Below are 26657 nucleotides of genomic sequence, written 5' to 3'. Positions count from 1 at the left end.
CATTTTGGACTGTCTGGGCCAATCACCAGCTCCATGACACAGCTGTAACACAGCTCCTCCAAATCGGGGGGGAGAAAAAAAGTTAATTTTCCTATTCTGGACTCCAGCTGGTCTTGTTGTGACAAATGAAGATAATCTTTCCAAAACTTCGATGATGCCCTACAGATATTCCACTGGGATGTATGAATTAGTTAAAAGCCACCCGAGGCCATAATATATCAGGGGACCAGAGCGCCTTTACGCCCCTGCTGGAATCTATCTGTCAGGAAGCCCCTGGAGGCTCAGTATTACTGCTATTTTCCGCCTTGTAATAATGAAAGTGGGCATTTCAACATTTGCAGGTTTTCGGTCATTATGAGAATTCCTTTTTGGAAAGATGAAAAATTAGACTATAATTTCTCTCACACAGAGAGAGGAGCCGCCTGGAGCATCATGTCTGTCACCGCACCGACTCTCACCACACGGTGGCCCTGTGCCTCTCCTTGTCGACGCTCCTCCTCGCCTCCGCCACCGTAAAAAAGCTCTCTCTCTCTCTCTCTCTCTCTCTCTCTCTCTCTCTCTCTCTCTCTCTCTCTCTCTCTCTCTCTCTCTCTCTCTCTCCCTCCCTCCCTCCCTCCCTCTCCCACCTCCTCCACCAGCCTCCTCCTCCCCCCTCTCCTTCCACTCTTTTTGCTCCCGTTGCGCTGCGCACAGCCAACAGACGGTCCTCCAGCTCCGGTGCGAAGATGGTCGGCGGCTTGTGCGCTCGCAGGTTGGCCCGCCGGTCTCGGTCCGCCCTGATCGCAGCCCTCACGGTGCTGCTGGTGCAGACGCTGATCGTGTGGAACTTCAGCACCCTCGACTCCGGCGAGGAGAGAGAAAACGGGCGAGAAAAGAGGGACCGGGTCGCGGGCAACAAAGCCGCTGGCAGCGACTATTTCCAGCAGCACGGGGTCCGGTCGCGGCGGCAGCAGCATCTTCCTCCGCCGGGGAGGGGGACGTCTCGCCACATACAGCAGCCGGTAAGCAGCTAAGACTATTCAATATTACAGCACCAGCTTTTACAAACAGCCGCTGTCTGAATGAGGGGGTTGGCAGACGGGTCAAAGCATCCCCAGTTTTTTTTTTACGCTTTTCGGAAGACGAGCGCACGGCGGGGCCTCCAAATGATGAGTGTTTGTTGTCACTTGAGTGGAGGCTGCCTTGCAGGGAAATGATGCGATGTCTGAAGCGAGACAGATGCAGAAGCTTCTTTATTTGCTGTGAAGACGAGCATCCTCGGCTGGATGAAGCCACATTGCCCTGTTTGAATGAGCGCCCTCCGCTCCAGACTCCAGTTTTCAAATGCCAAAGCTTGAAATCTGGACTCAGCGTGCAGTTTACCTGCAGGGCAGAACGGTAGCAGAGAAGGGACACATTCTAAGATAGCAGCTGTGGAGGCGCCTGAGCAGCACAGCCTCTGACTGGGGTTGAAGCTCTATACCTGTCACGGTCTATTTGGTGTTTCAAGTCAACTACAGTAGCTGTGTGGCTCAGTGTGGGCAGGCCTAATTGAGACATAGCCTAATTTGCAGAGTAATTTTCTGATGAGTGTACAAACATCAGTGTTTGTGAAAACATGAGCACTTTTTATTGTCAGTGGCAACATTAAGACACAAATGTCAAGACAGATATGGAGACAAAGCAAACCTCTGCACTCAAAATGAATGAGTTGAACATCCCCTATGGAACTGAGAGGATTTAATGCAATGCTTTTCTCAGTAAAAATGTATAAAAATTGGCTCCCAGAAACCCAAATATTTACATGTGGATTCCACCGACTGAGCCCTATACCCTGGAGGCTGTCACACAGAGCTTCCTCCACGCAGCATCTGATTAATTTTCTCACAACCTGCTGTCAGAAATTACTGATCTTCCGACTCGCGTGGTCTCTCAAGCATCCAGGATCCCCCAAAGAAGTTGGGAGTTGTTCCTGGCAGGTGTGCAGCAAGCTTCCCCTCATAAAAACTGCCAGCCCATCCAAGTGTAGCCCTGCTCTTCAGCCACCGTGCAACCAGCAGATAACTGTGATGCAGCATGATACACTGTGTGGCAGTCAGTCACTGTATCATCTGTCTCCTCCGCACATTTTTACAGTGATTCACTCCCTTCATCTGGCGGGACTGTGTGTCCCACCTGCCGGCATCTTCGCAGCGCAAAGTCATGCCAAGGACGGGTTATATTTGAGTCAGTTGTCTGTTTTCCAACAGTTGGAGGATCCTCGAATGAAATATCGCTGTAATATCCCCCCTTGTTACTCATGTATGAAGTGTGGTGCTCCTCAGTGAGCTGACATTAATATTTGCTTCCTGTGGATCACTTGTGTCAGAACCTTTTCATGCTGCATCAACACCAATTTGTCCGAATCCATTTCACGATTAAAAGACTTGGTGGATCCGCTCACACGACCTTTCAGCGAACAGCTTTCATCCCTGTAACCTGCAGGCGCTTCACTGTATGCCAGTCAGTCCACCAGCCTGTCAGCTCACCGGCCGCCTGCCTGTCAGATTGTCGACTCGCTCGCTGCGGCTCTGTGGCCTCCGGACTTTTATGATTTCAACTGGTCGCCCTCAGCCACTTCTTACATATTCCCTCCACTAGCCAATCACTGCATTTTCATTTTTCTCTCTCCTTGTGGGTGGTGTGTATGTGTTTCTGTGTGTATATGTGTGTGGCTTTGGTGAGGCAGAGTTGTCCAGCCTAAGGGTGACACATAAGCGCCAACTGATGCTATATGAGACATCTCAGGGAGGGGTTGCGCAGCACTTTGATCCAGAATAGAATGAGCCAGAAGGCACAATATGACAATGGCAGATTTGCTATGTGATAACTCGTGTTGGATGGAAACATTATGCATAGCTTTGGATGTGTCCTCCCAGCAGGCAGGAGCTACAGTTGTCATTAGTGGTTGTCTCCTGTTGTGTCTCTTGAGGAAAAATGCTGCTAGAGTGTACACATTTTCCTCTATTGTACGGCACACTCCGCAGCTTGTTGCTCGCGTCTTCCAGTGTTGGATTTAATCTCATGAAAGATTTTGTGGGCTGTGGCTGCCTGTTGCAAGATTCGTCATCGAAAAAAAAGTTCAACACGCATTCATTAGTCTATCATGTTCTACCTGACATCGGTTTGTTACAAGAGTTAGTATCACAATTATTATTAATAGGTGCTTATTAAGGCGGTCCCAGTGATGGATGTGAAAAACTTTAAATGTGCCAGAATTAAACCACTCTACCTTCAGCAGCAAAATGAGTAAACCTCCTGAAAAGCTCCCAGCTTCACATCTGGTCGTCAGCATTTTCTTTCCATCTGCTGCAGTAGTCATATACTATCATGATCCCCATGTGCCCAGCGGGTGTCAAGCTCACACATGTTGTAAAGAGTTTCCCTGTTAGTCATGGTAAAACACGTAACATTACCTCTGATGTACACTTTTTCCACTGCTCTGAGTTTTCCTATTGACTTCCTATGGTACAGCATTAAAAACCGTCTGGATGTTCCTTCTACTGTTTTTCTCTCCATATTCTTGCAATATGGGGGTGATATATGACAGGCTTAACCACAAATTATAAATTCTATTGTATTATAGAGATGTTCATTGCAGTTTTTTCCCCACAGTGACACGCTCAGCTTTGCCACAGACCTAATTTATACAAAGAAAACGGGGATATTTTAAAAGAACACTTTGTGATTGACAGAAGGTCTCGTTAATTCTGAGTCAGAGGGAAACACAGAAGGAGAAGAGAAGAAAAAAATATGGAAGGAAATCTCCCAACGCCTGTCCAGTCAGCTCTATAGGGGTTCCCATATGTGACCACAAATAACTTCATCACAATCTTCTCATGTCATTAAAACCCCCTTCTATCTTTGATTTTTTTAAAAAGCTGCTTTTTGCAATTGAACGGAAAGAAGTGAGCCTTGGATCTGTTGGGAAAAAAAGATTTAAAGACAGTCAGGATGCACATTAACAGTGTAGGAATGAAAAAAAATGATTCACTTCTGTCATGCTGAGATTAACTTTAAACTTCTAATCGGGCACAAAACGAGTAACAATGCACCGTACATATGTGTTGTATTTGGGAGCTTTGCTGAAACCCAGTGTAGTTGCCATGTATTCTCCAACCACCATCACCACAACCACAATGTGATTCATCCCACTGAGTCCATGATCACTCTGCTGACTCACACACACACACACACACACACACACACACACACACACACACACACACACACACACACACACACACACACACACACACAAATGGGTACACACACAGACACACACATGCACTCCAGCGCTCCCACAAATGCCCAAAATTATTCATGTACGTAGATGCAGGGAAGCAGCTCCCCGCAAACACACCCACATGCACTTACAAATTTATAGCTACACACACACGCACACACACACACACACACACACACACACACACACACACACACACATAATACAATCACACAAAGTATGACTCATTTTTTTCTAATTTCCCTTTTTTTGAATTGACACCAAATGCCACGCAACTACAGCTTGAACGTGAGCCCAAATCAAGTGTCCGGTTTGTAATGATGTTTTTGAATTCCAAATTGTCAGTATGTGGGAGAGAATGTGCTTGATTTTTTGAAATTTAACTGTGTCACCATGAAGAATAAGCTTACATGCTCAAAATTAGCCGAATTTAAGCATATCAGGTCGTGTCATGTACTCCAAGGAAGGGCTTCTGGTAAGAGCCAAGTCCCCATGTGTGGCTACCGTTCTAGTTGTTGACACAAACGGATTCGATAAGAAGGATATCAAGATCGAGCAACTTAGGTTTTAAAACATAGATTTAAAAAAACAATGAAGTCATGGCTGCTGTTTTTGTTCCGTTAGGTATTTTAAGATTGCGTTGCATGTGTTGCATTCACATTCATTCAGTTTAAAGTTGCAGAAATCTGGAAAAGACGATATGCTAAAAGGTTGTTATGGAATTTTTGGCTCTTATTCATGCAGACTTGATTTTTTTGACAGCGATTGACCTCACATGTGCTATATTTTACAGAGAAGTAATACAAAAGTGCGGCATTGTCTGGTGTGACATTTTTGATGGTGTAATTGTTCCTTGAAAGTCTTTTATTCAGCGTGTAATAAAACCTCCTTTCTCACCTTTCCCGCGTTTCAAATCCAGATCGTTCTCACATTGCGTTCCTGGAAGCGTCATTTGTTCCAGCGCCACTTCATGCGCCAGTCACTGTCACTGCTGGTTTTTTATCCTATCAAAGCCACTTTCGCAGTGGTAATTGGCAGTTAAATTGTCACTCCCCAAAAGTAAATCGTCTTGGAGTGTGAGCTATTCTGCTTTAAACAGACCTTTGAACATACATAATTACAGTCTGGAGACACCCAGAAGATACACTGTGCGATTTAAAATTTCAAAACGTTGCAATCATTACATCAATAAAGTGTTACTCTGTAAAACCTGTAATGAGGGAAAAATAAAGTACAGCCTGCCCATCAGTCTGTCCATCTGTCGTTGTGATTTAGCACACAGAGAGCTTCTTCTTTTTTGCGAGAGTTAGCCTGCGAGAAAGATGAGAATATATTCGGATCTAAGCGAAGAAGCATCAGACTTGAAAGAGGCACATCGAAAAACCCGAGACACTTTGATGTTGAAATCTAATTTGTATACATGACACCATGCCTCTTCCTGCAACGGAAAAAAACATTTTATCATTATCATAATGCAATACCGTTAAAACCCTGTCATGTTATTTCACTAAGCCAATCCTACTAATATGCAAAATGTCAGTGTCAGTGTGGAATCCCGAAACTTTAGATTATGTCCTTGTATAGTTTGGAGACTCAAAGTTTGGGTATCCATAGCAGCTCAAATACCACAACACAGACACTTCCCTGCTAAACACTCCTTCTAGCACAGGTGCTGAATGCACTACAGGCCTTCTCAGTGTGGTATGCATGTCATCCTCTTACATCTCGTTCTGCCTTTCCTCTGTCTCTTTGCTGACGTTGCGCAAAGACCGAATAGCCGTTCAACTATTCAACAGGTGTCATGACATTAGAAATACTACGCATAAACTCAGGAACTGAAAACACAGTGGCATGACTCATATAGTCCTGTCAATTATGTTGACTCTTGCTTAGGAGATGAGAGTGGAGCAAGTTCCATTATCGTGTTACGTTTAATAGGGCAAATGGATAACTGCGGCATCCAGTTAATAGCAAACAGTGTGTTGAGAGTTCAACATGCGAATGACGTGTACGAGTAGATAAAAATAACTCGAATATCTTGACATTTTAATGCTTTGCTTATTTGATTTGAGAAGAAATGAGATTAAGAGTTCACTATTAAATTTAAGCACTTGAAATGAAACAAAGTAGTTATGTGCACAGCAACAAAACCTCAGCTGGATACAACAGAACTATCTAATTGTGATACAAGAAGTGTCCACATCGTGAATCAGAGCCACCTTTAGCTTCATTTACAAAGCTTTGACCAAGTACAGGCATTCCTTGGGCAAATTTTTTGCAAACATTTTCCTTCCTCAGGCAAATTTTTGCAAACAAGGCAGCATGCGTGGACGCTCCTCTTTCTTGATGCCAGTTTTTATAACTCACTGTCCAGCAGGGTTGTGCTCACCACAGTCGATCCACCCCAGAAAAAGTGAACTGAGTCATTTTCAAAGCTAGATATTCTCTTGTTCCAGCCTTCCAAATAAAATGATTTCCAATTTTTTTTCTGCTATGTAGTACTGTTGGTCTAACAAGACATTCAAGATAATGATGATATAGATATTATTTGGGCTTTTGATAATTCTAGCCAGCATTTTCACTAATTTGATGTCTTATTTACTGTTCACTGAATTAATGGAAAACCTTACTGGTAAGAATAATCTATAATGTGGAAAATACATGAATTGCCGCCCTACTTATCAGACGAATATTGCAAGTCCATCAACAACAACATCAATAACAGCAAGGACAAGGAGAGGGCAAGAAAACAAAGTTAAAAAAAAAATTATCGTAATGAGCTGTTGGGCCACCATGAGACAGAAAAAGAAGTTCAATACTACTTACTGTAGATTTTTGAAGTTCTAAAAACTCTGTTGGATGGAAAACAACATTGGTCTAAGAGATTTGGTGTTTTTACAGTGGTGGTAGAGAACATTTTCAAACTTGAAACCCCAGCAGTTGCATGAACAATCTTGTTTTTTTCCATGTTTCCCATTCATTGTTTGTCTATGCAGATATGCAGTGCATTCTGGTAACATCACAATGTATTTTGAGAGACAGAGCGTAATGTTGAGCACTCCTCATTTGCAGAAATTTGAAGTCTAGGAGACTTCATGCAAATCAAGAGTGTCGGGTTTGACTTGCCATCCTTGGAAACTCCCCAAAACTTTTAAATTCACTGTTGTTGATCTGAAATGAAGACAGATTTAGGAACTCATTGGCTAGTTTCTGGCATAGTGGTTAGGACTTTCGCCTTGCAGCAAGAAGATCCCGGTTCAAATCCTGGGGTGGGCCTGGGATCTTTCTGCATGGAGTTTGCATGTTCTCCCTGTGCATGCGTGGGTTTTCTCCGGGCACTGCAGCTTCCTCCCACAGTCCAAAAATATGCTGAGGTTAATTGATGACTCTAAATTACCCATAGGTGTGAATGTGAGTGTGACTATTTGTCTGTATATGTAGCCCTGCGACAGACTGGCGACCTGTCCAGGGTGTCCCCTGCCTTCGCCTGAGTCAGCTGGGATAGGCTCCAGCATCCCCCGCAACCCTAGTGAGGATAAAGCGGTGTATAGAGAATAGATGGATGGATGGCTAGTTTCTTACCTCAGATGTCCCTCCACACATTTTTGTAAACTATTTTTGGAACATAAGAGAAAGTTTCCAAATGAGCTTCCATGTTGATCCAAGTTGAAATCCTTTCGATACCCCTCGATTGAAAGCATTCATCCAATCAGGTGAAGGAAGTGTTTTTGCACTTCTAGGATGTGTTCTTATCCGTAGGATGTATTATTCTCAAACTGTATTGGTTTTCCAGTGCCGGCAACCCCATGGATGCATGCCATTATTTCCTCTGCTCATTTATTCAGGCTTTTGTCTTGAATTTGAAAGCAGAAAAGCAGAAAGAAAATCAACTTGGGGGTCCTTTATTGACAGTGCTTTTGCAGAATGATGTGCATTTCTGAGGAACACATTAGATTCTGCATGAGCCTGCATGTCTGTGTGTGCTCTGTGCTCAGCTTGATGCCTTTGTATGCTTCAACTGCAAAATCAAAGATCACAACTGCTGTTCGTCTCTCTCCTGTCAAGTCTAGTCAAACAAAGCTCACCATTACTACCAATTAGACTTGCACCGGTCCGTGAACACACACACACACACACACACACACACACACACACACACACACACACACACACAAGCATGCACGCAAAATCACCGCCACCAATTCAGCCGCCTCGACCACCTCGGTGAAACAATCTTCCCCTCATCCTCCCATCATCCTCTGCTGCCGTTACAGATGGTTTCATTCCCCAACACATTAATAAACCATCATCCAGATGAATGAAGCCATATAATACCTAGCGTTGCCAATAATCCCATAGGTAAGAGGCTTAGCAGACAGGCCTGAGAGAGAGACAGATAGGAAGACGACTGTGTGGTGGGGGGGCTGAATTAGGTTTGTCTGAAGTCGGGTATCCCTGTTAATATTTAGTGCAAAGCTAAAAGGCTGCAAACACACGCACAGGTTTGGACCAGACCATCACCATATGGAGGGGTTATTAGGCCAAGCCTTTAACTCCCTTGCTGTTTTGTATTTTCAAGGTTAGCCCTTTAAATAGATCCTACTATATTTTATAATAGCAGATTAGGTCCAACTCCTATAAGAAACTTGGCTTAAACTACTAAGGCTGCATTTATCACGATTCAAAAAGAAATGTTATTTTTAAAATTTACCCACAAAGCACAGCTGTAAATTCACTGCAGTGGTTTGAATTTAAATAGGATCATTTTTGTCTTACAATGTGATCATTCACTCGTTCTTTCTTAAGAAAGATTCAAAATATTCAACCTGAGATCCTATTCCAGCAAACTGGTTCTATTTCCTTCTAGCCTTTGGGGTTAATTTCAGAGAGGCTGTGGAAATGGGTCTTTAGGCACAAATGACTCAGAATTCCAGTAGCCATGATCGGCTTTTTATTTTTAAGCCCAGGCACACAGCATGAGTCTCAGAGCTCAGTCTGAACCAAAAACGAAAAAAGGAAAATCTTCTTTTGATCTAACAGAAATGAATTTAAAGCCCTTGAAAATGTCGTATTTCGTAAATTTCTTTATTGTGAGTGATGGTTACAAAATAAACAGTCCAACAAAGATATAACAACTCGATGAGATTTCTACATCTTCGTGTTTTCCTTGGAAAACTTCACCAATATGTTGCATCAGTGTTTAGCAAAATCTGAATTAAATCAACCACACAGTCTGGCTGAGTTACCCAACATTAAACTGCCACTAAATAACAACTGAGTTTTTCAAATTTTAACTTTGAACTCTGCCAATTTTCTGCATGGCGCTCACTGATGAAAAGAGTCATAAGCTCTCTGGAGCAGCTTTATAATGTTGGTGAAATCAGCCCTGGTGAGATCATGGTGATGCCATCAGGGCGAATCTCAGCTCCAGAACAGTTTGTTTTTCACTTGGGGTGTGGAGTTTGAATGATGTGGCTGTTTAACAGGCAGAGAGGGTCAATTGAAAAACTAATTTGTATTGTGGGACATATAAGATCCAACAATTTGACTCATACTGGTGATTAAAACTTCGGATTTCTTGGTGTCAGCTGCACCGATTCAGAAAAATCTTTTTAGTTGCCTGACTTTATGGAATATTGTATTTTTCATGAGCTTTATGGCCATGATTAAAAGGTTATTTTGCAGTTTTTGAGTGGAAATCAGCTGATAACGTGTAGTTCTATATTTAATGAGTTTTGATGCACATACTCAATGCAACTTGTATTTAAGAGAGAATCAGGTAGTGTTTCTATAGTGGAACACAAGTGGATTTTCTCATGGTGTTGGCTGTCAAGCTGGGAGGTGTGACATGATGAGAGGCTGTGAGTCCGATTGCCTGTAGTGGTTGCCGTGTCCTTTCTGTTGCCAATTTTCCCACCTTGATTGTAGTGTGTATGTATGTCATGCATAGCATCTCTGTTCTATCCCTCCAAGCTTCCACCCTGAACAGACCTCTGTAGGGGATCCTTAGACAGTCTGTTTGTCTTTCAGCCATAATGGTCACATGTCAGTGAAGAAACGCTCGACAGCCTTATTACTGGGGGAAGCACACTGCAGATTGCCCACTTCTCTGCAATTCTTGCAACACTGCTCCATTGACACGCAACACGCTCATCCACACATGTAAAACGCAAATGCACATGCACATGTAATCACACCCACACAGACTAATGACCCTGAGCACGAGCTACCGCCTTGCTATTTCCTCCTCAACATGCCATGCCCTAATATCCATGTATTGTGTTATTCTAATAAGACGGAGAGGGGGAGGGTTGTGACAGAGACAGAAAAGAGTACATGGCACTGTGGTGAAGACACAGGGTGATGACATGACGGCAGGGTAGAGATATGGGCGATCCGGCCTGTCAGGCAAAGCTTTTGTCCTTCCGGTCCCGTTGAGCAAGAGGAGAGGAACTGACAGCGGTGCTTTTCTTCCTCTTCCTCCTCCGTTCTTTTTTTCTCCTTCTTCTCACTACTGGAGCTGAATGCCAACAGCCCAGAAGACTTGTCTCTGTGATTAAGAGAGAAAGCGAGGAGAGAAAGAGAGACAGATATGCAAGACAGAAGAATACTGGAGAAATATTGGGGGGAGTGGGGGGAGAAAAAAAAAAGAAAAGATAAACGTCTCATCCCTTCTACAAATCCGATGTCGACTCAAATCCCGGCGTAATCCCCAGGGGGAAACCCAGTTGGGTTTTGGAGGCTTGTTAGTGTAGCTTGGGCCCGGCTGGCAAAGACGATGTGGTTGGAGACCATTTCTGGAAACTAACCTGAGTCCAAATGGCCTCCGCTCACGCTGGGATCAGGTCTGTAATTTTTCCCCTCTATTGGTGAAGCTTAGGATTTAGAGGAAAGCTAGTGCCAAGACACTGATCAAGCTGGTTTTATCAAGCATCGCTAAATAGGAGCCCTGATTTAGGATTAGACTGAACAGGATGGTTGAAGGAATAATCCCAGTTCTCCATTTCCACTTAAAACACGTGATTTTGAAGGCTTAATTAGTCACTTTGATGAATACACATTTCATTGTATTATCTACATCTGGACAACGAATGACTGCTTGTGTTTAAACTTTTGGAAACTTTAGTGTCAAGATGTTAAAAGGGCTGCAAAAGATTTTTCATATAAATCAAATACTGTAAAAATATAGAATTTTAAGACTGATGCCAACAAAATGATGCTGCTGTCAAAGAATATATGCAATTAGAAATTAATGTTTTAGTTGATGACCTTGACAATTTAGACATGTCATCTTATAAAATGAGGCTTAACAGCAGCATTAGTTCAAAGTTTTTGCCAACCCGATGAATGTAAAACCAACATTTACTCCCCTTGAAACTCTTGGTTGGTCGCCACCACCTCCCAAAGATAATTTCTTCAGGTGCTCCACTGTGTTCACCAGCTAGTTTCCTTTTGTTGCAGAACAGGTAATTTAAAATGGATTCTTTAGACATCAGTCAAGTTGCAGTTTACATCTGTCTCAGTCCAAAATTGACCTTTTTGGATATAAAATATTCCTTGATGATTTTATTTATTTAGACATTTGTGTAAAATCTCATAATTAGTGTATTAATTCTTGACTTATGGCCAGAAGAATATTGCAATGACCTTTGACTACCAATCTTTAAAGGTCCCATATTATGCTATTTTTCAGTCACGTCATATAGGTCACAGAAGCCCAAAAACATAGTATTTAAGGTTGTTCGCCCCAAAATCATCCTTTGTTCGGAGTTTGTTCGAGCGGGCGCAGTCAGGGGGAGGAGTTAAATCCGCTTATTTCGTCATAAGCGGACCCAAATCAAATTGAGCAGGCATTTTCACAAAATATGGTGTAGCAAGGCAGGGAGGAAACAGACAGTTTTCAAATTCGAACCTCATAATGAGGCTACTGCAACACACACTACTACAGTATAAGAACAGTTTCACAAAGTGAGGTTTGCATAATATGTCCCCTTTAATCATGTAATCCTTGAGTCCAAGCTCCTTTTTGTGCCAAATTTGAAGAAATTCCCTGAAGGCGTGTCTTTTTTATTGTGTTCAGAAGAATGGGGCCGACATGAGACCACAGTGACCTTTCATGGTCAAAATTGAATCAGTTCATCCTCAAGAGATATTGTGTTCACAAGTATGGAACAGAAAGTCGTATGTATGGAAAACTGGACAACATTTGCTTCTTGCCAGCACGGAGGCATGAAAACAGTAAATTGAAAAACACAAAAATGCAGCATCTGAGAGAAACTGCAGAGTTGGCTGAGGAGGCGTTTTTTTACGGTACAGATAGTGGTTTGATGCATCTTTTTAATATAAAATATTGATTAGTACAGCTGAGAAGCTACAAAAAGGATAGGAGAGGTGAGGGATACTACGCCAACACCAAATAGTAAATATTCCCATTGATGAAAATCTTAAAATATGGTAGTAGAGGTGGCATTTGAAGTAGCACACAGGACACTGCATGATCATGACACTGTTAAAAGTACATTGTATGCAAGAGAATCAGGGTTTATGGTCAAGGTCAAATTGAGTAATTCCTCACCGTGGGGTGAATGGAGCAGTTCAGCTAAGACTGCCCTTGCCTCAGGGCAGCCACTGTACAGGATATTTGGGGGTACACTGGAGACAGCAGGGATGTACTATTAGATGCAAACACCCACATAAAATGCACACGTGTTCATGCATACTCTCATTCTCTCTTTAGCGTCCCTTCCGTCCTAAAGGCACACCTACAGAATGCATAAAATCATAAAATAATCTCCTTTCTGAATCACAAAAAAAGCACTCATCCACACAGTGTGCCACACACACACACATGCCTGAATGTGCTCACAGGTCTCTGTCTTTTTGCTCCTCCTTCATTGGCTCATGCATAGCACACACATACACACTTTGAGAGTAAATAAAATTATAAAACACTCTGTGCACCACATGAATAGCTGCTCTTCAGTATTCATGTTAAACCACCAGGACCAGCCGGAGAGCTCGTACTCATTACCGAGCAGGTGTTTTCTCCATCAGCGGTGCATTTAGATCCTGTCTGTTCTTCCCGCCTGCTTCCACTTCAAGTGCAGCGAGGTCTTAATGCAGACGCCTGCATTCACACCGTTTACCCGTTCTCCTTGACTACTTCCTCACCCTCCTCCTCCCCGCCGGTCGCCCTCTCCTGCGTTGTCTTCTTCTTTTTCTCCCACCTCAAGTGGGGATGTCTCACCGCACCGCTGAGTCGCTGGCTGGTCCTCCAGACGCCGCAGGCCTCCCAAATCAGCGTCAATGAGGAGCCCTGCAGAGGCTGTCGCTGCCGGGGAGAAATTGCGCTGTAATTGAGCTGCGTGATAATAATACGTTCTTCTCTCTGATTTCCTACCAGCGGTGAATCATCAACACCATCATCATCATGCCATCACATCAGCAACGCTCCACAGACGCTTCCACACCGCCGCCGCCGCCGGAGCTGACCTGCTCTTTCGCTGGATTCGCTCCCTCTCTCTCATCAATTGCTCTCGTTCCACTTATTTTACTCCCATTTCCTCTCTCATAGACTTTTTCTCTCATTTTCGTGTTCACCAGTAACTCCCTTTTCTCATCCGTCTCCAACTATCCTTCCAGTTTCCATTCCATCTCATTGGTTGCTGTGCCTCAGAGGTATACAGAAATTACAAAGTGCCCAAAAAAAAAAGTGCTTGTGAGTGGCAAGGAGAGGGCAGAGGAAGATAATTAGGATGGGTGATTGTGCGAGCGTGATGTCAAACACCATTTTGCTATGTGCTTAAGACATTTCTATGGTTGGAAGCGTGGAAGCCTGGTAATTTCTGTGCAACAGTTTTAGTTTCCGATTTGAATTTCAAACACTTTGAACATTTAACCCACAAGTCCCCTCTCTTTCTCACTCTTTCGATCCTCTTGCATAAATCCTCACATGCTCGTGCATTCCCACATATGCGTAACACTTTCATGAGGGCATAAAGGCCTCTGTGTTTCCCTCGACGGCATTTGTGAGCAGTTTGTGAAAGGTGCTAAAGGGAGTGTGTGTTCATGTATGAGAGAAGAGAGAGTGAAGCTGTGGCTGAGCAGCAAAGTTGGTTAAATTATGCGATGGAGAGAAGCAAAAAAGACAAACTGAGGCAGAGGGTTAATGGAGACACATACACTCAGTTGAAAAGGAAGTTAAAGGAAAGTGAAGGCTTGCCAAGATTGGTTTTAGACTTTCGTGTGTGTGTGTGAGCAGGAGGGGAGTTTACACACAGCTTTCAGGGCTTTAACCATCCTCATGAGAATTGCCTTTCCATAGAATAGAACCATTAGGAAAATCATTGACTGCTTATTGGTGTCAGCACTCTACTTGTGTTTGTGAGCTCAAACAAAGAACAATACAGCTCCTTTTCTCTCTCTCTTTTCCCCCCCTCCAAATGGCCAGTCTAACTTTTAGCAAGTTAAATCTGCTGTGAGTGAAATCCGTTTTACTCCGGCAAATAGGCCTACAACAATCTTTTTATGTAACTCTCGAGTTTATCCGCTGTATACGTGAATATGCCCTTTTTTTCCTTCATGAAGGGCCAAGTCTTTCGGCACTCCTCCAGTAACTTTCATACATTCTTAATGGTTTTCTGAGGTTGCCTCCAGACGAGGCTTGGCTGCCTCTGTGGACCTGAAATGCGAGCACTCTGACCACATACCATACCTGTGCATGCAAAATAGTGGCAAGTAGCTGGTGTATGTGGATGAACTTAAGTGCGATACAGAGTTTGCCGTGTTTATATGCGTATATTCATGTGCCCCAGTCTATACTGTGTGCATACATAATTTTCTTAACTGCTGAGAAGGAGATTTGGTCAAGGCAATTATAAATCAGCCAGGGCACGTCTGCTTGCTTAGCACTCAAGTCTATTTGCCTAAAAGACACAAATGACTGCAATTTAACAGCAATAGAGGAGGACTGTAATGAGGTAGTAACTATTTGCCTGATGTGAGCATGTTGCTGTAAGGTGGGAAAATAATCAAAGGAATAGGACTATATTTTCTCTTGTATTATGTCCAGTGGCAGCAATGGAGATTAATGAGCGTGGGGATTATTAGCTTCTCTACATTATTATGCTACATTTTGTCATTCCTATTTTTCTTTGTTTCTTTTTTTTTTTTTTTTTTCTTTGCTAGACTCGCAATCGAGCTTATATACTAAACTGCATCCGGTAAAATGATTACATTGTATACCTGATGGAGAGGTTAGTGGTTTTAATGGGTCTGTATTAATGCAGCTGTAGCCGTGAATGGTAAGTTAATACGCTTGCATGCACACTAGTATCCGTGTTTTGAGGAAAACTTCTATATTTACAATAATGCACCTATTCTGTATTGAATTTACAAACAATGCATAACATGCTCATTAGTGGATCTGTTTCCTGCAGTTTCCAGTGTTTAACTGGAACCGGCTGCATGCTTCCACTACGTATTTACGGTACAGACATTACAGTGGTATTGATCTTCACATCTTGACTCTCAACGGGAAACGAATAAGCAGATTAACAAAATGTCAAACTATTCCTTTAAAAGTCTTATCCTGGTTTTGATTACATTTGGGATTTGACATTTACATGGAGCATTAGGAAATGCGATTGTGCTAACTCATTGTCTAGTTTTCTGATTGTATTGTCCATTGCTCATCTCTATGATCAGCAGATTTGGATAAGTAAACTTCTGTTTCTGCCTGCCAGGACACTGCAACTTTTATTTTTAGCGGTTTCAGATGGAAGCGACAAGAGATATTTGTCCTCATGTTCCACTGCATCACATGTCCCCCTCCAGCACGGCCCTTATCAGCAGATGGAGTTTGTTAATTTCAGTCATGGAACTGAAGATGTTCAAACTTTCCTTGTACCGAGCACCATCTGCTAATGAGGACTGTGGGTTTTACACCAGAATGAGCGAGTAAGTGGATCTTGAGGTGATTGTTCTGTGAACAGGATATGATCTTAATATTTGCCCATATGTAAACAGGAAAGACCACTTGCCTATTATTGACTTGCACATAGGGCTGGGCGATAAATCGAATTAATTCGATTAATTCGCATTTTTAAAACCTGACAATTTGAAAATTTGCCAAATCGTAAAATCGCGGCGAGCTTAAATATATTACAATACAGATTCTTCTTCTGCCGTTCAGCCTATAGAATGAGAAGAGTGCTCGCAGCTACGGGAGTGCGGCATGGCTAGCACTAGCCATAGCAAACAACAACAAAAATCGATTAAAATAATCGTAATCATCCAAGATGACTAAAAAAATCGAGATTTTATTTTTTGGCCATTTCGCCCAGCCCTACTTGCACATGATTGTATGTGGTGGATATATGTCGTGTGGTGCTTGTGAAGCTGCAAATTACACCAAGGGGGAGAAGCAAGTTGTTAACATAAAGATGCCATCCTCCTTGTTTTTGCCAACCCAACTTTTTGTAAGAAATATTGAAAGGTGATATAGTTTCATGTGATTGAATAAAGTATTTCTGAATTTTCCTCCTACACTCTAAAGCGACAGTATATTGTGGGCATAATTTTTGCTCCGATGCTCTTCTCAGTGACATATCGTGTTCCGTGTCACGCTGTCTGTACACCCCCCTGAATTATTGATCCAGTCTTCCTGCCCCTCGTGTGCATCAGTGACACCAAGCCAAAAATCCTTAAATGTATTTAATTTAACCAGTAGAAACAGTAAGAACATAATCCCTGAGAGAAGCTAAAGTACTGTATATACTGAATTATAAATGCAGTGTGTGTTGGGTGTCAGAGATGCCTCAGATCAAACTGTTTATTGCCAGCGGGGCCTGTGCTGTCAATGCACACTGCATGCACAGACCTCCAGCACCATGTTACATTACTTATGTTTAATGGATGAAGGGTTATGAGGTTATGAAGCCCTCGGCGGTACACACTCTTCAGGGGTGTGTGTTAGCAGAGGTATTTGTGTGGGTATGTGAATGCAACACTGAACATCAAAGGTCAGGGAAGGTGATAGTTCTGTCTTGTGTGTTCCTGCGTGTGTGCGTTGTGCTCCACATGTCGTCTCATGCAGTGGACTCGATAATTCAGAGGACGCCGGCTGCATGACGTGCACTGTGTTTGACCCCTCTCTACAGCAGCTGCTAATATAACGCTGCAGCTGCGTGTTTGTTTATGTCTCTGCGTTGCAACACTACTAAACGGGGTAAATGGGGCTAAATATGTACGTTTGTCACACACTTGTCATAATTAGTATGCACTCATTGTGAATGATATGTGTATCTTTTGCTGTTTTTCGTATTAGTGTACATCTGTGTGTATTTAGCGCCTGCTGGGTCACCCCAGGCTCTCCACACTCTTGCCAATGCCCCGCTTTGGCTCCCAGGGGCCCCAGAGGATTTTTTTTTTTGCTGGGTTATGCTGACAAATTGATGCTGCCGGACTGGCTAACTGCTCCTTCTGTGGCTGGCAACCAGCTGCAACGTACTCTGAATACCAAGTGATGGCCATGAGCGTTTTCCTCTGTCTCTTTGTTTCCCTGCAAATACACACATACAAACAACATGACATCACTGAGCAAACCCCGACGTTCACATGGGCCCAGCTTGAGGAAAAAAGCTCCAAATCCAGCCTAAAATCTGGATCAAAAACCTAATCCTCAACTCTAGGGGATCTGGTCTGAGTCGCTCTGGGGTACCGCTATCGGCTATTGCTCCATTCCTCATTTGCCACCTCTCTCTCTCTCACTTTCTCCCCTTTTTTTCCTGTTGTTTCTCTCCAGCTTACTCTCTCGATTTTTGGACAGCTGTTTCACACTGGGAAAAGGAGGGAAAGTAGCTTTAATTTTGCCAATAATGCCTCAGTCTGTGCATCTGCTATGTCGGAGTGATTAGCACAGCAGAAGCTGTCTTTACCATGGTGACAAGCCCATATGGTTTCCGTATGTACTAGTAAGCATTAGGCTTGATCTGTCACTTTGTATTAGGATTTGTTTTACATGGTAATATAATCGTTAAATCTTTCCACAATGCAGTAGGAACAGAGAAAGTTTGTATGTTTAATGAAAGTACAAGAGCTTGTAAATGATGCTGCAGGAGAAGCTAAACTCTCAAACCAGACAGCAGCGAAAAGAGCTGAGAGTTAATCAAAATTATTTGTGTGTGTGTGTGTGTGTTTGGGGAGGATAGTGATTCAGTAAATATGTGATAGATTTCTGACTTTGTTACAGTGCCACACTCTTGAGTCTAATCTCACAAAATCCCCCACACACATACACAAACCAGACACACACACATACAGGCCAGTCTTTGCATTCACAGTGTGACTGAACCCAGTGAACCTCAACTATCCCTACACTCCTCTGTGAAGGTATTCGCTGCATCACACACACTGACAAACACACATACAGAGGACGCTCTGTGTGGCTCTTTAACAGTTTCCTCTCAGACAGAGGGAGTGTAGCTCCTGGCTGGTTTCGGTTTGCCACACAGTGCACCACTGTAGCCGGCTCGCCAAGCCTGCATCTTCCGGTCTTCCTTCAGCTGTACCAATAATCATCTAGCTTTCACCACTTGCCAAGGCTAACCACATAATTACTGCACTCATCTGGCCGAATCTCTTCTCAATGCAGCGGGGGGAAAAGCACAATTCTACAGTCGCAGTGAGCCGCTTTAGCCAAACCCTCGAGCGCATGAGACTATGAGGCTGGAGCTCAGCGTTCGTAACCCTCGCTGCAGTGTGGTGAAGACAGAGCTGACTTTCTCGGCTTATCTTTCTTAGAAGGTCATGGATTAACAATCCTTGGGCCTTCTAGCACACTGACTCATTCAAATGGATCAGCATCAAGCACAGCCAACAAACCAGTATCGCAGTTTTTGAAGCGCTCCGAGTTGTGGTAGGAAAGTCTGATTGGTGGTGGTTGGGCTGTGGTGGAACTGGATCTCGCTGGCATTCTTCTGGAGAATTGGAGAGCCACTGTGTCTCGAAGAATGGGAGAGAGAATCAGACAGACGGAGCAGACTAATGAATATGTTTCATGATGCGTGGAAATGTCAGGTGTGTATGTACTTGTATGGGTGGCTGCATCTGTGCCTTTTTAGATCTAATTAGAGGACGTATGTGCAAGTGGACATGGATGACATGAATTTCCTCGGGCTACATCCCGTCTCCATAACAGGAAAAGAAGTAGACAAAACTCAGCCAGGAAATGCTTAAATTGAACATCTCTCAGTGCATTGATTCATGAAACATCCAGGGGAATTCCTCAGTCTTATGTTTTTTCCTGCATTGTACATCAGAGAGCCAGAGCGAAACAGTAAAGAATGTTAGAAGAACTGCATTAGTAGGTCAGCTGAATGAATAATTTGGTATTTTTTCTGTAATTTCCTTTGACTTTTCTCTGCTTCTTCTCCGTGTCTCCTCGTCGGCTTGCTTCAGAAAGACAAACCTCATACTTCTGTTTAAAAATACAAAGATGCTGCAGGGTAATTTCTGCCTTTTCAAACTTTTTAAAATCACCAACTGCCATCATTGCGTAAAAAGGGTCAGCACATGTTGTCTGACCTGTTTTTGCAACTCATTTTCTACTTTGAGATTGATGTGGACCTGATACTGCTCGGAAATTAGATTAAGATCTGACTATGGTTTTACATAACAGCTGCAGAATTATTAGAATTATTAGAATGTTACAAAGGCACCAGTATAATTAAAACCATATTGTTGATGCTGTCTGTAACATCTGTACTGTAGTGGCAATAATTTTATTTTATTTTGCAATGAATTAATTAAATGTTCTACAGTTGAGAAAACTAAATTTAAAACAAAAAGTTACACCATTGATATAGGGCAGCAACTTACAGTATTTTTTTAAATAACTGAATATTCAGGGACATATCCTATTAGTCTATAAAATGTCAGAAGACAGAAAAAAGTCAGAGGTCTGAAACCCAAAGATTTCAGAAAACAACCAAATATGTACATGTGATTTTTCATGAATATTTCTAAACAGTTGATCTATTATCAAATTTGCTGCAGATAAAATGACTGGAGTCTTTGTCTAATTGTTTTCCAGCTTCACATCCATCCCCGAACATCATGTTGCACTCCAGTGAGAACACTGTGGCAATTATTTATAATAATCTGAAGTGACACCTCCGGTCTGATGTGTTTCTGTTGCAAAGCAGTGTGTCAGGAAGCCATTGTGAAAGTGATGTCATGTGGGTGTGATTATAGCATTCCTCTTCCCCTTTCACTGTCTAATTAACACTACTACATTCCAAGCTGTGTGTGCTACAATATTTAGCTGAACTTTTAACAGCTGGTATGTTGATAACAGCCATAGACTGCATGCAAAGATAGTCAAACTCTTCCATAGGTTTCCTTAATAGCGGTTTTGAAGATCAGTGTGGAGGCCATCGGCATCGCCATCTTTGCAGTGTTTGATTCCTCACTTATCCAAAATGAGTAAAGAGATGAAGCAGGAGAGAAGCTGAAGTGAACCAAGCAAAAATTTCTGTACCAGAGACTGTCCTATGATAACATCCAGCTGTCACTCAAACACCTACACTTTTATTTATGCATAACTTTAAGCCTTAATACAATTCAAACAGGTGAATAATATGTACATTCCACCTTTGTACAGTTGTCAGAAATGATAAAATGAGCTATGGAGACCAAAACCTTTGCTTGTACCAGGCTGTAAAGACATTTATTTCTGCTGTAAAGTTGGTTGTTTTAACATAGAGGTCTATAAGGATTGACTCACTTTTAAAATCAGCCTCAAGTGGCCAGTCAAGGAACTACAGTTTTTAGCTCTTGTTTTTTTTTTGTTTTGTTTTTTTTGCGTTATTAGTAACAATAGACTGGTCTTGAACTAGAAAATCATCATCATCATCATCATGGGTAATCACCATAGCTTTACATGGTATCGAGACTACAAGTGACAGTGGTCCAAAGATATTGAATCATCGTCCAACTTTGCTCAACTGTCGGTTTGGTATGTTAAGGGTGCTCTCACCAACCGACTTATCATAAAAGAGAATTACAAGCAGAAGGGCACCACCTTGGTTGGGTGTTACACCCCTTCAGCAAAGCCGTTAAGTTGCACTTCGTGTCCTGCTGTGCCACTGGAAAACGTGGAAAGGATTTTGCCTTGTCAGACGCTTTGCAGAAAAGTAATTTCCTCTTGTTTCCACTGAGGCTGGAGATAAGCCACAACTCCTGGCACACTGAGGAACAACTTACAGATTATACATATTTTCTCTTATAGTAGAGAACAAACAAACACACAAGAGCGTGCAGAATGCTGTAAGCCATGGGAACTTTAAGGTCTCAAGAAGACACTTATGCAAAATATGATCATACGCCCACACATACTGTAGACACTGACCTACATAGACATATATGTGCACATATACAGTACAGACACAGCAGCCATCTATTCCACAGGAGCATCTTCACAAGTCTTCGCATTTTCTTCCACCACAGAAACACCGAAAAGAGATTCCTTTATTTAAACCTACTCATTTATTTATTTCCACATTTCAATTATGTATTTACCTCTGCTGTATTTACTTTTGGAAGCAGCAGGATTTGGTCGGAAAACCTCCGTACATCATTAGCGAGATAACCCACTGAGCAAAACTGACAAGTGCGAGAAAGAAAGGCAAGACAGAGAATGAAAGAACGAAGGAGGCAAATGACAAACATGATGAAATAAAAAAGTTTTTCGGAATAACGCTGCGTGGGAGGAGATTTGGAGTGACCTAATTAAAATGTTGGAATCCAGAGAGGAATAAATTAAGAAAATGTCAGTTAGGCTGAGCCGGAGGAGGGGAGATTAAGAGGCGCAAGCTCAAATACTGTCTGATTTCTGCTCTTCTTCTCTTTTATCGCTGCTGCATGGGAACATTGGTCTTTAATGACAACATAGTGAGTTGGTGTTTTCCTAATTTTAACCATCTAAGTATATTGTGAGAATTTACAATGACATATGGAGAAAGAAACAATGTTGCAAGCTCATAAAGTGTCACCAAAAATAAGTTGAATATGCTGTAACTCGTCTGATATGGCCGATGTTCTGTTGAGTTCCCGGGGAAAGGGTGGAATGAAATTGAAAAATAAAAAGAAAGAAGGAGACAGAAAGCTACAGAGCCTCAATATAATAGTCCTACCTTGCAGTTTAAGTAGCTTAAGTTTCCACAGTACAGTAGCACTATGAAAATCACTGGTCTATAAGCATTATCCAGCCAGCATCCTCATTGACTTCCAGCAGCTGTCCCAGATACGTTCCCCCTGTGGGGAGGCTCCATATGGGGCCAACGTTTTCTTGCTGCACTGGACACGATGGGACCATACGGCTACTGTCGGACTCCATGTAGCGTGTATTAGAGCAGATGACAGCGATGGTAATGTGTCGATTGTCAACATGGAGGGAAGCAAAGACGGAATGAACAGTGAGAGGCAGCCGAGGGGGGAGGAAGGGAGGAGGAGGAAGGAAAGGACAGCTGGTACCAAGATTGGTGTTAGTTAAGGATGACTAAGTGACATGTTGACAAGAGACAGATAAGAGGACTCCGTGGAACAAAGATGAAAAAGGCAAGTTATCAGTGAGCCTGTGATGGCAGTGTGCTTCCGTAAAGTACAAGATCTTTGATTCTACTTCCCTTTGAAGTGATCCATGGAAATAACACCATGTGGCATGCATGAATTTCAACAATGGATGAAAAAAAAGAAGACTGAGTCTGGTGCAGCATCCCTAATGCTGAGGCTTCACAGTCTTCATTGACTTGCACAGCATTTTTTTCAGACGTTACACCAGCGCGCCCTCATACTGTTTGTGCACTCGCTTTACTTCCAATTGAAATCAATTCTGAAAGTTGGATTCCATCAAAGTTTTAACAATGAAAAACTTCCACGCTGAAAGGGATGTTATATCTAATCTATTGGGTAATAATCGCTTGCAAATGAAAAGTAGTTTCAGTTTACATTTTCAGGCGAGCTGAAATGAAAGTGTATTACCCCCCAACACTTGCATGCCACACTCCAGCACACAGATCTTGCCGTGTAATCCAGGCGTTCAGTGTTTGTTCGCAAGGCGTCTATTTTGGTGCTGTGCTCCAGAACAACAACAACAGCAGGTCATTTGTTTCAATCTAACAAGAGATGGTTGCAACAACGTATACGTTTTTTTTTTCTTTTCTCTTGACTCCTTACAAAACTTCACGTCAGCTGCAGGAGGCTTAACATAATTTCTGTCATTATTACTTACCCCAGCCTTAAATCTTGTGTGGATTGTTAGGTGTGTCGTGCTCGGCTCTCCTGTGCAGCACAAAACTATTCTTCTGGGGTGGTGGTTAGTGGTGATAGTGTTACAATAGCTGTAGGGCTACACTCCACTTAAGCTGCCACGCCTGTAATAAATAGCAGATTTCAGTGTGAAGCAGCTCATCTGCTGGTGTGTGGGAGCCTGAAAGAGAAAACGAGGGAAAGCTGAAGCACAACATGGCAAATGTAGTAGCTCACGGCGAAGATCTGACTGACTGCTGAGGCCTCAGCTGGTCTGTTTCCAACCACCTGTCGTTATCCATGATGGACTGAACAATTGATCACTTTATGCCATGGAGCTTATCATGGTGAATGACAACATGTGAGGGATCAGTAGGATAACATGCGTGCTTTTCGACACAGAACATGGTAAAGCAAAGGGATTGACAAACAATGCTATCCTGTATTACCCTATTTTCACCAAATCAAACCAAGTGTGAACCAGGTTTTGGACTGGTTCTAGTGCTGGTTCAGGGTTGGTTGGACTTGTAAACACTAGAAGGGCTGCACAGTATATCATTTCAGTATCAGCACTATGATGTGCACGTTTTTTGTGAAGTCATAATGCAGCAGCTTTTTTTGCTGCTTGATGTAAATAGATAAATTCCCACAGCTTTCATTCTCCGTGACTAATCTGCAGGAGACGTCTGTCTGATCGAACTATAACTCTGATTTATGGGTTCTTTGTAATCCTGAGTTTAACAAATAAAAAACAACACAGAGTTTGTTAAATGAGCGAGTAGTGAAATACCGAAGAGGAAACTTTTGTTACAAACAGAAATGCAACATTAATTTTATGGAAATATTTCAGCTACAGAAAGGATGTTGTTGACCAGAAACTGACACTCTGCTGCATCACCCATCAGCACCACAAAGCTCTGTGTGACAAGTGCACAGCCAGAACTACATGACATACAAAGCAAAAAACTACGCCCTTTTCTAGTTACACCACATGAGCTCCAAATGGCTTTTTTCAATTCATTTTTTATTCTTTTTGATGTGGATTCCCTTTTCTACAGAATCACCCCTATCATTCCAGAACAATTCATTTTTTCCAGATAAATATTCAAGTCATCCAATGAAAATTAACACATTTCAATGTCTTTTTTGTTTACGATATTGTGCAGTCCAGTCTTCTAAGAGCCGTTTTGCTTTTCCATGGTATAGAAAGCCTCCATCTACATGTGATTACCAGAAAATATCACCACGCTACAGCTCAGCAAGGAAAATGCGAGATTTGATTTGACTCGAATTAACTTCAGATGAACTTTAGAATACACCGAACAAGGATTTTAGATGTTGTAGTCAAACTCAGCAGGGATTTAATCACAGCCGGTATAGACAGGAAGATGGGTTTTTGTTATGCACCAGGATGTGCAAAATCTGCTTCCGAATACAAAGCTTTCATCTTCGGCTAACACCTTGAAAGGCCAAAAAATGAAGAATCAAAAACAATGGGGGTTACTGAAGGGTCTGTGGACTGAAGCTATAGCTTTCCTGCTTCAAATCCAGATGTAGGTGCTGGTTTTGCATGACAGTGAATAAAATAGCACAACATTTATTTAAAAAAACTATTTTAGAATCTTGTGACGTCCTCCTGTGTATATACATGTAAATGTAGTTGAAGGAAGCATTTTAGCACATTTTATTCAGCAGAAATGTCATTCTGGTGAGGCTCAGTGCTGTTTAAGGGTGCTCATGTGTGGCGCAGCTCAGAAAGTTTCTCCCTCTAGTTTGTTTCCCTTTTCTCACTAGTATTGTTTTAATCATTTTCCCTCATTTGTGCAATTTCCTGCATCTTCTCTTGTGCCCCTCTGTCTCATTTGTCTCTCTTTTTTCGGTTTCTCTCGTGCTTCCCCTTACTTTCACACAGTGCCTCTGTCGCTTCAGCACTTCTCCCACCGTGTGTGTCTTTCTGCTGCCAGTGTGTGTGTGTGTGTGTGTGTTTCCTTTCCTTTCCTAGTGACATTTCTGTGCCAGGTGTGACAAATGGCAGGCAGAGAGGAAACATTTATTCCCTGTGGTGAGCTTAATTAGCCTATCAGCTAAGCCTTGGCACCAGCTTGTTTTGAAAACCACACACACACACACACACACACACACACACACACACACACACACACACACACACACACACACACACACACACACACACACACACACACACTCTTTCTCTCGCATGCACACACATTTATCCTCAAGTAAGAATCTACCAACAAGTGCACACGTAAGCACACACACAACAGACAAATCACTTCGGTACATGAATTGCACAGATAATTGGAAAGCACAATTAAATGATGTCTGAATCACCGCTCCAATCCTTATTTTTCTTCTCTGGCTTCACATCCAGAGGGACTCAGTCGTAGCCAACCTCATCTTTTCTCTATTAAAAGGTTAAATCATGTACAAATTACAACTCTCTTCCAGCAATTAGCATATGGTGGGTGTGCAGAGGCCATACAAGGCCGGCAGGCAAGACTGGAGGAGAAACAGTGAAGAAGTAGCTTGTGCATCATTGCCGTGCGTGATTTTGCGAGCACCACAATCAGAGCAGCTCGACAACACATGTATCTGTGTGCATGTGTGGAAACATCTGTCTTGTTCTTTGTACCGCCTTTGTGCCAGAACGCTCGTCTGCAGCTTAGGGATGGAAGTCGTGGGGCCAACGAAGGAGTCCGGGTGTCCAGTAACCCTGCAGCCAAGTCAGATTGCTGTATCACACTGCTGCTAATTGCACACACACAGGAATACAAACACTCACACAAGCTCATAAATGTGCTTTCAGTTGAATGAGTGGTGTCTGCGGGCCTTTTCTTTGTCTCTTCTCTCCTCCATCTGTGGACAAATTACAGACATTATTGGCTGCAAAAGAGACTCCCTGTCTGCCTCCGTCTTCCCCTCCTTCATGCTGAGCTGAGGCCTTGGCATGTCCCTGTGCACCCCCGCTGTGGAGGAGGAAATGAGAGCCAAAAATGTTGCTGATGTGTCTTCCTGCAAAGCACCGGGTTTTCTCAGGCTTTGATGCCAGCCAGGTGGTGGAGGG

General features: G+C 42.7%; 1 protein-coding gene across 1 annotated transcript in view; it reads left to right on the top strand.

The window, feature by feature from the left end:
* Positions 1–654: 654 nt before the first annotated feature.
* Positions 655–26657, top strand: part of xylt1 (xylosyltransferase I) — an 87797-nt gene continuing 61794 nt past the window's right edge. Inside the window, exon 1 of the mRNA XM_022205526.2 lies at positions 655–1001. Coding sequence (XP_022061218.1) covers positions 726–1001 — 276 coding nt within the window. The 5' untranslated portion in view covers positions 655–725. The remainder of the gene's footprint in view (positions 1002–26657) is intronic.

The sequence above is a fragment of the Acanthochromis polyacanthus genome, chromosome 3 (assembly GCF_021347895.1).
Source record: "Acanthochromis polyacanthus isolate Apoly-LR-REF ecotype Palm Island chromosome 3, KAUST_Apoly_ChrSc, whole genome shotgun sequence".
In the NCBI taxonomy this organism is placed as follows: domain Eukaryota; kingdom Metazoa; phylum Chordata; class Actinopteri; family Pomacentridae; genus Acanthochromis; species Acanthochromis polyacanthus.
The sequence above is the reverse complement of the archived record's forward strand: the minus strand, read 5'-3'. Positions and strand labels throughout refer to the sequence as shown.